The sequence below is a fragment of the Bubalus bubalis genome, chromosome 15 (assembly GCF_019923935.1).
Source record: "Bubalus bubalis isolate 160015118507 breed Murrah chromosome 15, NDDB_SH_1, whole genome shotgun sequence".
Taxonomy (NCBI): domain Eukaryota; kingdom Metazoa; phylum Chordata; class Mammalia; order Artiodactyla; family Bovidae; genus Bubalus; species Bubalus bubalis.
This window is the reverse complement of record NC_059171.1, coordinates 24,978,382-24,991,410: the sequence shown is the minus strand read 5'-3', so window position 1 is coordinate 24,991,410 and position 13,029 is coordinate 24,978,382. Positions and strand designations below refer to the sequence as shown.

General features: G+C 36.5%; 1 protein-coding gene and 1 non-coding gene across 2 annotated transcripts in view; one reads left to right on the top strand and one right to left on the bottom strand.

The window, feature by feature from the left end:
- ANGPT1 (angiopoietin 1) overlaps window positions 1-13,029 on the top strand; it is a 301,739-nt gene that overhangs the window by 230,481 nt on the left and 58,229 nt on the right. Inside the window, exon 5 of the mRNA XM_025265176.2 lies at window positions 6,080-6,207. Within this exon, the coding sequence (XP_025120961.1) occupies window positions 6,080-6,207 (128 nt within the window). The remainder of the gene's footprint in view (window positions 1-6,079; window positions 6,208-13,029) is intronic.
- On the bottom strand, window positions 9,385-9,456 carry TRNAC-ACA. The gene has a single exon. It is a non-coding gene; the product is annotated as a tRNA-Cys (tRNA).

Genomic DNA, 13,029 nt, shown 5'->3' with positions numbered 1-13,029 from the left:
CAAATGGGTCTTCCTCTCATCAGACAGTGATCACATTAAGGGCAGGTTGTGGTTTTCTTATGTCTATATTGCCATTGTCTAGAAAAAGTCATGCAAATAGCAGATGTTTAATCAGTATTTACTGAAACTGTCAATATTGGATGGGTTAAACTAAGAAGGAATAACAGGCAGTCTTTTTATTTGAGAAACCAATTTAAAAACCTCAGTCTACTTGTCTTGTATTTGTTGTTGTTTAGTTGCTAAGTCATGTCCTAGTCTTTTGCAATCCCATTAACTGTAGCCTGCCAGGCCTGGGATTTCCCAGGCAAGAATACCCAGGGATTGAACATGTGTCTCCTGAATTGGCAGGCAGATTCGTTACCACTGAGCCACTTGGGAAGCCCATTTTATGTTTAGGCTTTTACTAATTTTTAATGATGACAACAGAGGGAAGATAGTGGGATCAATAAGAGAAGAAGAGAACATCGGTTTTGGAGAAAATATTAGGTAACATTAAACAAATGAAGTTGGAGTAGCATTAGGAACTGCTCAGTGTAGAAATGTGAATCTGGAAGTCATGAGGGCAGCAAACACACAGTGTCAGAAATGCTAGTATCTTACAAATCTGTGTAAAAGTTTGAAGCCATGGAAGATGGTTTGCAAAAAGAGCAAATTAAAAAGGAACAGAGATCCAAGAATAGAAGGTTGGGGAACATCTATTGGTAGGTGAAGAGAGGAACAGAACCCAATGAAGAGGAAAGAGAAGGGACAACTAGAGAAATAGAAAAGGGGACTAAGAGAGTCAACAAAAAAGGCAAGGGGAAAGATAGGCAAAGGAGACTTATTTCAAATGTCTTCGATCTTCATGGCAAAGCATTAAAAAAGTCACATATAAATAGTGAGAGAAGACAGGAGTAAGATTTAGTCTTGAAAAAAGTACAAAGATTTGAAATACACTTTTCAAGAAATGTAATAGAAAAAATGTCTGTTAGAAATGACCAAGGTTTTGGCTGAACAGCATAGAGAACACAGCTGAGGTTAGAAAGCATGTGTTTGAATGGCATTAAACAGCTTCACTTTAGTGTTTGCAATCTAGAAGTGGGGGTGAGAACTTGAATAAACATCCTCCCTGGGGTCAGGATTTACCCATACAAGGGGCTACTGGCTGAAAGGACGGTGGAAGGAAGGCACTAGCAGTTCCACCTGAACCGTTCCCTCCTGTCTCAACTCTCAGCCTGAAGATGGGAAGAAAGAAAAAGGAGGTTAGGAGGAGGCAGATAATAACAGTGGGGATCTAGACCCTAAAAAGAAAGACAAACTCATTAAGAATTAAAGAATGGGAGAAGAAATACAAGAGTATGTGGTCAAAGAAGGAACTTTCAGAGGTAAAAATCATTTTTTAAAAAATGTATGCTTTAGACCAGTGTATTATTATAACAAGTTAAACTACGTTTTCAGAAACTAAAACACCATATCATATGTCCAGATCGCCCCTCCCTGCTCTGTCCAGCTGATGCTTCTTTTATCTTCTTCCATCGGGTTTTTCATGTTTGTCTCTTGCCATTTATCTTATATTCCTCCAGGCATTATCTTCCATCTTATTGAATCTCAAGACCTCCTACAAAAATTTATCCTTGTTTCTGATCATTTATCCTGTTCAGTTAATTCATCTTTGTTATGGTCTTTCTATGTTTTAAAATGTTTACTATCTCTAGTTTTACAATATCTGATAATAACACTAAATTTTGTATTCTCCAATATTTGACAAAGAAAATAGTCATGAAAATTGGAGTTATAAGATTAAAATCTCTACAAGCAGCATCGGATCAGATCAGATCAGTCGCTCAGTCCTGTCGGACTCTTTGCAACCCCATGAATCGCAGCACGCCAGGCCTCCCTGTCCATCACCAACTCCCGGAGTTCACTCAGACTCACGTCCATCGAGTCAGTGATGCCATCCAGCCATCTCAGCCTCTGTCGTCCTCTTCTCCTCCTGCCCCCAATCCCTCCCAGCATCAGAGTCTTTTCCAATGAGTCAACTCTTCGCATGAGGTGGCCAAAGTACAGGAGTTTCAGCTTTAGCATCATTCCTTCCAAAGAAATCCCAGGGCTGATCTCCTTCAGAATGGACTGGTTGGATCTCTTTGCAGTCCAAGGGACTCTCAAGACTCTTCTCCAACACCACAGTTCAAAAGCATCAACTCTTCGGCGCTCAGCCTTCTTCACAGTCCAACTCTTGCATCCATACATGACCACAGGAAAAACCATAGCCTTGACTAGACGAACCTTTGTTGGCAAAGTAATGTCTCTGCTTTTGAATATGCTATCTAGGTTGGTCATAACTTTCCTTCCAAGGAGTAAGTGTCTTTTATTTCATGGCTGCAGTCACCATCTGTAGCGATTTTGGAGCCCAGAAAACCAAGCAGCATATTGGTATACATATCATATATCATTTCATCTGAAATAATTTTTAATTCTTAATAGATAAAGCTCACATTATATAGCAAGATTGGGCTTTCCTGGTGGCTCAGACAGTAAAGGATCTGCCTGCAATGCAGGAGACCTGGGTTCAATCCTTGGGTTGGGAAGATCCCCTGGAGAAGGGCATGGCAGTCACTCCAGGATTCTTGCCTGGAGAATCCCCATGGACAGAGGAGCCTAGTGGGCTACAGTCCATGTGGTTGCAAAGAGTCAGACATGACTGAGTGACTATGCACATATAGAAAGATTAGATTACTGGGTTTCTTTGACTTAGTAGTGATAAAACCTGGTGTAGTCAATGAATGAAATAATGCAGTTAGCCAACTCTGAGAGAGAGGGGCCAACTTGATATAGTCCTAAATGTAACCAGTCAAATATAACTTCCCTGCATTTAGTCAGCTGCAGTATTTGGATTTGAGGATGAAAGACAGTAGCATCCACCACTCCACTGAACATCCATCCTACCCAACTTTTCCTTTTTTTTCTATGTTGTTGAAAATATGTGTGAAACAGCTTCCCTCTTCCCACACAATAGCCTTCACCCACATGTGTGGTAGATTGGCCAGCCTTCCACAGCCTAAATGTCTTTTCCATAAGAAAGAAAATAATATAGTGTTGCCATCAATGATATTATTACCATAACACTAACTACCATTTCTTGGTACTTACTATAATTCAGTCACTCTGTTATGTAATTGACATACTTGCCTCATAAGTACCCCACTTTATACATTAAAAGGAAAGCAAAAGGAACTGAAAATCAATCTACTCCTATAGAAGGGGTCATCAGACCATAGACTATTATACAGATGTAAAGGTAAGCTCTGAATGAAACTTTTAAATTGCTTTTAAATGCTGTAGTATTCTAAGTGTAGTCTGGATCAAAATTTCAAGGATTCTGTTACTAATAAGTGAGTAAGTAAAAACAAGCGGTCTAATCTTTCTGGAAATAATGTGTTTTGATTTTTCAAAAACATCAGACTGTATTTCAAGAAAATGAAATATCTAATCAGATATGGTGCCATAACTACAACATGTCCATAGTATTGTACCCCACCGTTAATCTGCCTCCTCCTAACCTGCTTTTTCTTTCTTCCTATCTTCAGGCTGAGAGTGAGACATGAGGGAACGGTTCAGGTGGAATTGCTAGTGCCTTCCTTCCACCGTCCTTTCAGCCAGTAGCCCCTTGTATGGGTAAATCCTGACCCAAGGGAGGATGTTTATTCAAGTTCTCACCCCCACTTCTAGATTGCAAACACTAAAGTGAAGCTGTTTAATGCCATTCAAATGCATGCTTTCTAACCTCAGCTGTGTTCTCTATGCTGCTCAGCCAAAACCTTGGTCATTTCAAATAGGCTTTTCTTTTCTATTACATTTCTTGAAAAGTATATTTCAATTCTTTGTACTTTTTTCAAGATACTACTTGTACCTTTTATGGTAGACTCCTCAAACCATCTTTCTAGTTATAAGACTTACATTCAGAGCTTGAACATCATTTTATAAATTAGTTTCCAGAAAATAAGACAATATCTAACTTTTTCTTTTTTCTGTGTTATTGAAAATGTGTGTGAAATAACTTCCCTCTTCCCATACAACAACCTTCACCCGCATCATCCTGAAGAGGAAAAGAAAAGGGGAAGGGAAGTGACAGAGAAGTGGGAAAGGAATGTGTTCGCCTTGCATAACTAAATAAGGGAGGGCAGGAAGTGGTACATTTAACAAGGAAGAATTTTCTCTTTCTTTAAAGAAACGATTTTCTCCATCTCTAACCCAAAAAAGAAAAATGGGTTTACCGTTAAATTCCTCTTGACCACATCTTCCTGTGCTGTGGATGCTCTCACGGGATTATAAATTTTAGTTAATATTTCTTTACATCCCTTTTTTATTGCATCTGTTTTGGTTATTTTTAATTTTTCAACAAAAGAACAAGCATTTACAATTTAGGAAAGTTTATTTTAGAAAAATAATAGTCCAGTTAGCTTAAAGTAAGTAAAGCACAAGTGAAATGCACTGATGTTTTGAAAAAAAAAAAAAAAAAAAGGCCTTTGTATAATCCATTGACATGCCCAATGCCATTAAAGATGGCTTTTGAGTACATAAATGCTCATTTTTAATTGCTATCTGCATGCATTCTGTGCAATACTTCTTTACTAGCATATGAACTGTTAGTCCTCTGATTACTTATTTTGTGTTGATATTGCAATTGTGATGATGATATTTAGAGGTACTTTTTAGTATAAGTAAGCAAAATCATTAGTGTAAACGTGAGCTATGTAGAGAACTATAATGCTATTAAATGTTATAATTCTGTATTTTTGTTATGGCAACATATCTGACATGGGTATTTCATTTACTTGAATCATAGTTATTTTTGAAAATTTGAAAAATTTATATTGAGATAGTCATTCTTTCTATAAAGATTAGACTGTTCATTTTTAATTACATATAAAGTAGCAACATTGTGTGTCAAATTGACACACAATCAGGTTAAGTATTTTAGATTGTTAGAACATTTAAAATCAATTTAAAAGCATTGATTCATAGTTTACCTTTGATGTTATTATTTTAAAATATCATTGTGACGCAGAGTGATTTAAAGCAGATAATGATTAAACAACTAGAGACTTTAAGGGCAAAATTATAAAATATTCTGAATCTTAACTTCAAGAAAAGAGTAATGAAGCAAATTGCTAGAATAATGTATGTTTATTAGAAAATACTAAATCATAAATAATTTTTATGTATGCTGCATATATTTTTAGCTAAAAACTATTAAATGAATCATCTTTGTATTTTGATCTCATAATAAGAACTTAATAATGGATGAAGATCAGTGAATGAAATAAAGTTCCTCCCAGTAGAGACTATCTCTAATTAAATTTGTTTTTCTATTAGACTTCCAGCCCCTATTTAGCTCTTCCACTTATATAACTTAATTTCAAATCTTACTGATTTTTGTTCTTCTATTTTTATGTCATCTACCTGATAGCCTAACTTCAGACCATTAAATAAAAATCAAAATTCACTTCCCTTTCACTCTAGATACTTAAATTGGATCAGAGACTTCTATTTTTTATTTTGAGAGTTTTCTAAAACTAAAAAATTCTAGAAGAACTTCAATATAAAGCCCTAGAAAAATAGTAAATCCTTCTTTTAGCATATTAAGCCTTTATATTGTATTTTTATATCTGAATTTATCTTCAACTCTTCCTGCTCCAAAAATGGTAGCATTTTTCAAACTCTCCTATAAAATGTAGCTAAGAAGGTTTTAAAAATATTGCAGAAACATTGACATAATTGTTACCAATTGTCAGTATTTCAGGATCAGATTATCTATCTATTGAGTTGATGTTCTGAAAGTGATAGAGAAAAACAAGATTTAAGAAATTAAGCCAAACATGAAAAAATACTCAGTTATGAATTAATCATGTTTTCTTATAGTTTTATAATTCTGTCACTTCAAAATCTAGCATTGTTCCTATGATTGATTTTTCAATAAATGCAACATTGACATTTGTTTGGAGGAAATGAAGACTCACTTGGCTATACTTAAAGTCCATTTGGGAACTAATGGTACTGATATTCACATATTGTGATTTTTTTTTTTTTTTTTTTGCAGTTTTACTAAAGGGAGGAAAAAAAGAGGAAGAAAAGCCATTTAGAGACTGTGCAGATGTATATCAAGCTGGTTTTAATAAAAGTGGAATCTACACTATTTATATTAATAATATGCCAGAACCCAAAAAGGTAAAACCAGAAGTGTTTGTTTATGAGATGTAAAGCAGATCCTAGTTGAATTGCTGAATAATCAGATTGATTTGTGAGCTTGTTAAACCAAAAATACATATGCCTAAGCTCTTTTCTCCCAAAGATACTCTGTTTCCCAGATCCATAAAAGATGAAAACCCAGTTGTACAGACCACTTCCAACCCCCACATGTCCTATCCCTATTTCACATGCAGTTTTCCATTTACCCTCTGCTCATTCCTAGGATATCCTATTTGTTCATAAATTCTTGCCTTATACAGATTACATGTTGAAGGCACATACTTCAAGCTCATGGGAATAACTTAGGATCCATCTTCCAAAGTCCCAAGGACACAGATGGTACACATCATCTATGTTCAGATACTGTGGAGACAGAGCTAGGGACATATTTCCAAAACCTCTGCTCTTATTAGTGTAGAGAAAGATACTCTATCTTAATTCATAATCTTGAAAGGATTTGCTTTGCATATTTACCTAAAGGACTTTGTTGGAGGATATTTTTCATCAGTATATTGAACAGGATCCAAAGTATACTTTGAAGTAAGAAAAACACTGTCTTCTTGCTGTTATATCTCTTCTATATATACTCTTTCTTCCTATTTCTTCATTAAATCATCCATCCATTCCTTCATTCAATACATAGTAAGTGTACATCATTTATTTGTCAGTAAATGACTAGAGACATAATATAAAATCGTTCCCAATGTAGTGGTGAAGACAGACAAATACGCAGAAATTGCAATGTACTGTAGAAGTGCAATGATAGAGACTGCAACAGGGTTTATGGAGAGCCTGGAGGAGAACTCTGTTCTTCAACATGTGAAAAGCTTCAACCAGATGCTCAAGACCCTGAGAGGACCATCTGTCCCTGCAGTGCTTTATCCTCAAAGGATGGAACAGTCTTTTTCCTCTCATTGCCCCACCTAAATTACCAGCTCTGTGTTCCCATTTTTTCTAGGTTCTACACATACACTCTCAGAGGTTTTCCCTGATTCCCTCAAACAACTTTGCATGACTTGCTCACTATCAGAGTTCTACAAGGGAAGGATTTTACTTTTATTTTTGACTTCCTAGGACCCAGAATAGTTTCTGGAGCATAGTAGTCCCTCAGTAAATATGTGCTGAAATGCATGAATGAATTGATGACCTGCTGATGAAAATGTCAACACTTCTGTGTAGTATATAGTAAGTAAGCCTACCTTAGTCATTCCAACTGTTCATTCCCTTTGATAGGTGAGGGAAATACATCTTGGAGACCAGCTTGCCAGTTGTCACACAGTTGTCAAGAGGCAAAGTCTGGACTCCACCAGCCCTGCTGATTCCAGTGAGGATTAGTGGGTTAAGTTAGCTCAATAGTTTTTCCCTTTGCTGGGACAAAAATTTTCTTCTGAAAAGAGACCTATACTGTCCTGTCAATGTGGGGAGAAATAAAGACGGTACAGTGGGTAAAAGAGGTGGCGGGCAGTTATGTACATTGCTACCCGGGTTACCTATCAGAGAAGTTTGATTTCACTGTATTTCTTTTTGAGCTTCTGTGAAATTTTTCAATGAATCAGGTGTACCATGTCTTTAAAAAAAAAAGAAAAACTGTGAAGGTATTATAGCAAATTTAGGAGTAAAGTGAAAGGGTTAGTTGCTCAGTCATGTCCACCTCTGCGATCCCATGGACTGTAGCCTGCCTGGTTCCTCTGTCCATGGAATTCTCCAGGCAAGAATGCTGGAGTGGCTTGCCATTTCCTTTTCCGGGGGATCTTCCTGACCCAGAGATTGAACCCGAGTCTCCTGCATTTCAGGCGGATTTTTTACCAACTGGACCACCAGGGAAGCGAGGAAAGGGTTCAGTTCAGTTCAGTCGCTCAGTCATGTCTGACTCTTTGTGACCCCATGAACCGCAGCACACCAGGCCTCCCTGTCCATCACCAACACCTGGAGTCCATCCAGACCCACGTCCATCGAGTCGGTGATGCCATCCAACCATCTCATCCTCTGTCGTCCCCTTCTCCTCCTGCCCTCAATCTTTCCCAGCATCAGGGTCTTTTCAAATGAGTCAGCTCTTCACATCAGGTGGCCAAGGTATCGGAGTTTCAGCTTCAACATCAGTCCTTCCAATGAACACCCAGGACTGATCTCCTTTAGGATGGACTGGTTGGATCTCCTTGCAGTCCAAGGGGCTCTCAAGAGTCTTCTCCAACACCACAGTTCAAAAGCATCAATTCTTCAGCGCTCAACTTTTTTCAACTTTTTTTATAGTCCAACTCTCACCTCCATACATGACCACTGGAAAAACCGTAGCCTTGACTAGATGGACTTTTATTGGGAAAGTAATGTCTCTGCTTTTTAATATGCTGTCTAGGTTGGTCATAACTTTCCTTCCAAGGAGTAAGCTTCTTTTAATTTCATGGCTGCAATCACCAAAGCAGCCTTTTGAATCCTTTGGATCATATGACATAAAGCCTTCCTATTCTGCTTGCTGATATCTTAAAATCAGACTTAAATTCAGTTCATACATATGCACAGGCATGCTATACATGCCCACACTGATACATCATACAGAGAGCATGTAAAGTGTCAGAAACTGCCCTGGAGGAGAGAACCCGAGCTAATGTAAATACTTCATGCAATTTACCTGTATTTCTTCCCAAGACCTGATAGAAACCCCTAAATGATTATCACTTCCCCTCAAACATAGTGACTATAAAGTTAACTAAAAATATTAAGTGACCCTCCTTTTATACTCTTAATAATTATTATGTATGAATATAAAAATAAAATTTTTTTTAAGTTTTTAGATTAACTTTCATACTTTAAGAATCTTTTTTCAGTCCATAAACATTATCACATGGCCCTTAGTGAGGGCATTACAAGTAAAGTTTGATCATTCCATTAAATTTAAGTTATGCGATAATCATAACTCTATTCTAGTTCAGAATGTTTTAAGAAACAAATAATTCTCAGACTATCTGCAGAACCGCTGCTACTGTTAGGGTGGAAGTAAAGTATATTAACTCGTAAACTTGAATGAAAGAGAAAGTTAGTTGCTCAGTCATGTCTAGCTCTTTGCGATCCCTTGGACTGTAGCCCACCAGGCTCTTCTGTCTGTGGAATTCTCCAGGCAAGAATACTGAAGTGGGTTGCCATTTCTTTTTCCAGGGGATCTTCCCTACCCAGGGATCGAACCTGGGTCTCCTGCATTGTAGGCAGATTCTTTACCAACTGAGCCACTAGGGAAGTCATAAACTTGAATAACAACTTATAAACTTAAATGAATTTGCTTTTTTTAAAGATTTACATAAAAGAGTGGGTTAGAGGATCCAGTTCATTAGTTCGGTGACTTCTATGTTGGGTTTCAGAAACAGCATGATTTAAATTTATGCCTCTGCAACATGATGAATTTTTCATATTAGAGAACTTCAATATTGTTCTTAAATTTAAAAAAATGGAAAATACTGAAGCCACAAATGCTAAATATATGCTGGATTAGACTTGTTACATTTGGGCCTAGAGAAAAATAGTACACCAGACAGATTAGCAATAATATCAATACAGGCCTATAAAAGGCAAATTTTATCACTATAGAAATGGCACTTATATTTCTTCAGAGGAAGAAGGAGAAATTCACTTGTTATTTTTAATGTCATTAGGTTTAATTTAGTTGGAAATAACAGCAGAGCATGGTGAGAGGGAGAGAATAACTGACCATAAGGAAGAAAAGACTTTGGGCTTCTTTATTTAAGTGTTTATTCCCCTGTTTTATTCTTTCCCCTTTGAGATTATAATACTTTCGCAAGTAGTAATCTGTTATGGAGATGGACATTTTAGGACGATATACCTGCACTTACTAGTAAGTAGCAAATTTTGTTTTATATCCCTTGTTATAGTCACATATCTTAGAATTAGTAAGAACAAACATTGTGTGAACTTCCCAATGTTATTGAGAAACTGATTAATATAATAGTTCAAATGTACTGTGCATTTACAGTTTGCCAGTTTCTATTTGGAGCACTTTAGATACATATACTCACTTGTTTATCCCTTTCAATAACTCTATGATATATATTGGAGAAGGCAATGGCACCCCACTCCAGTACTCTTGCCTGGAAAATCCCATGGATGGAGGAGCCTGGTGGGCTGCAGTCCATGGGGTCACTAAGAGTCGGACACACTGAGTGACTTCACTTTCACTTCTCACTTTCATGCATTGGAGAAGGAAATGGCAACCCACTCCAGTGTTCTTGCCTGGAAAATCCCAGGAATGGGGGAGCCTGGTGGGCTACTGTCTATGGGGTCGCACAGAGTCGGACACGACTGAGGTGACTCAGCAGCAGCATGATATATATAGGTGCTCTCATTATCCCTATTTTAGAAAAATAACTTGCCCAAATCACAAATTTGGGCAGCAAATACTGAATACAGGCTTCATAACAAAGAAATCAACTCTAGACTATACCATCCTAACAGGGAGCTAAGTGAGATAATTACTTATATTAGTAATGACTGAAGCTACACCATTCATAATTTTTTATAGGAACCTATGTGAGTGACACAGCTAAGAGTTATTGTCAGGTATGATTGTAAGCCACCCTGCTTCCTCCCACCCTGTAATCTCATTGCCTTCTCTTATTTTTATATAGATCATTGGTATCCTCTCAGTTCGTTAAAAAAAAAGTTCTATAAAAAGTGCTTGGAAAAGTCATCCTTAGGATCATCACCCTTCCACATATATTTTGCTTTGTGGCTATAAAGTTTGGTGCTAATCATGATATGCTTAGCAAAAATTTTGCTCGTTTTAATACTTCCAGAAATTCTAGCAAGGATAAGAAACTCAAGGCAAGTCTATGTAAAAACAAAACAAAATGTCCAGCTATGTATGATATATGGATTAATCAATTAAATTGACCTATTTAGGCAATTAACAAAAACTATTAGTACGAATTATTAATTTTAGGCAGAGTGAAATTTGCAAATATACACAGTTGCTATATAGTTGTTTTGACTGACATCATTCCCTGCCAAGAAAGAATGTCTGCAAAAGTTAGAAAAGTATTATCTTTTCAAATGTGACGTGGAAGCCAAAGGCAGTTTTCTAGGACTATTAAAATTTTCAAGCAGATAGAAAATGAGAATTAGATCATTTATATATCTATTTTTTACTTTTTTTCATTATTAATGGCTTGTGGATATTTTCCACTCTGAATTTCCTTCAGTACATGGTAGTAGGAAGCAGGGTTTTTCCTTTGATTTCATAAGTTTCTAAAACCAAATGCACTGTAATCTGCTTAGTTTCATACAGTAAAACAAACCATTAAATAATAGCTCTGATTACTATAAAATATTTAAAAATTTGTTTCTGAATTTATAATTTCCCTAATTCTTGGAAAAGGACTATAACAAATGTGTTGAGCCTTTTTTATTTAAGGTTATGGAAAAATAATTAACACTCACAAGGTTAATCATTCCAACTTGTATGTAGCATAAAAGCATAAAACTATGTGAATCAAATTTCCCCTTTTTGTTTGGGTTTAAATCATTATTATGTTAAAAGATTTTTAATGCTTGAAAGCTTTGACCTTGCCTGGGATAGGAGCCAGTTCAATCTGTTCTTGGATAGAGTTAAGCCCAAGTCATATGATCAATAAATGCAACAGTCATAGTAAATGTAGCAGGGCGCCTGTGTCTACAGGAAGGATGCCGCCAGATAGCACAGACCACACTATATTGGCAAAGGAACTTTTCAGGTCCTTTCATGTCTCAAATCTTTCAAAACCAACCACCTATCTTTTTGAACTTCTTTCATCTATTAAGCATAGGCTTTTTGTTTTTCTTCTGACTAAAAATCATGGTCTTTTGTGTGTGGCAGGTTGCTAGCACTAATCCAACTTCATATGAGCTTGGTAGCTCAGTCATGTCTGACTCTTTGTGACCCCATGGACTGTAACCCACCAGGCTCCTCTGTCCATGGGATTATCTAGGCAAGAATACTGGAGTGGGTTGCCATTTCCTCCTCCAGGGGATTTTTCCAACCCAGGGATCAAACCCACGTCTCCTGCATTGGCATTCTTTACCACTGAACCACCTGGGAAGCCCAACTTCATATGTATATATGGACATATACATATATGTATATATATTACATAAATATCTATGTATACAATAGAAAGCGTGCTTAGAAATTGATGATGCCAGTATTATTAACAAGAATCTGGTAATTGTAATCATAATTATCCATAATAAATAATAAATTATATGAAATGTATAATAGTAATCTATTATGATATATGAGATATTATATACATAAAGTATATATGCACAACATAAATACACATCACATATGTAAAATACATCTAAGAGATTAATGACAAAGCTTGTTATATGCCAAACACTGTTCTGAAAACTATATACATTAATTAATTTAATCCTTGCAAAAGATCTACAGCATAGTTAGGGCTGAGATGGGACTTGAACACAGGTAATGTAGCACCCAAGTCCACGCCCCTAACCAATATATCATTCCCTTCTATTGTGTCCATATTCACCAAAAAGAAGCTGTTACCTTTGCTGTTATTACTGAGTCCCAGTGGGAATTGTGGAGTGTAAATCTAACTTCTTAACTTCCCTGCACTTTAGCTTCCAAGGCAGTAATCTGCCTGGGTAACTTCTCTCTCCTCTGGGTTAACTTTCTTTGGGTCTTTACCTAAGAAATGCTCCCAGCATATCTTAACATTTGCAAGTTACTAGATACCTTTGTTTAAAAGGAAAGTTGTCTTTTCTAAAATTAGTGAGTGATTTTTTTAAAAAATCACT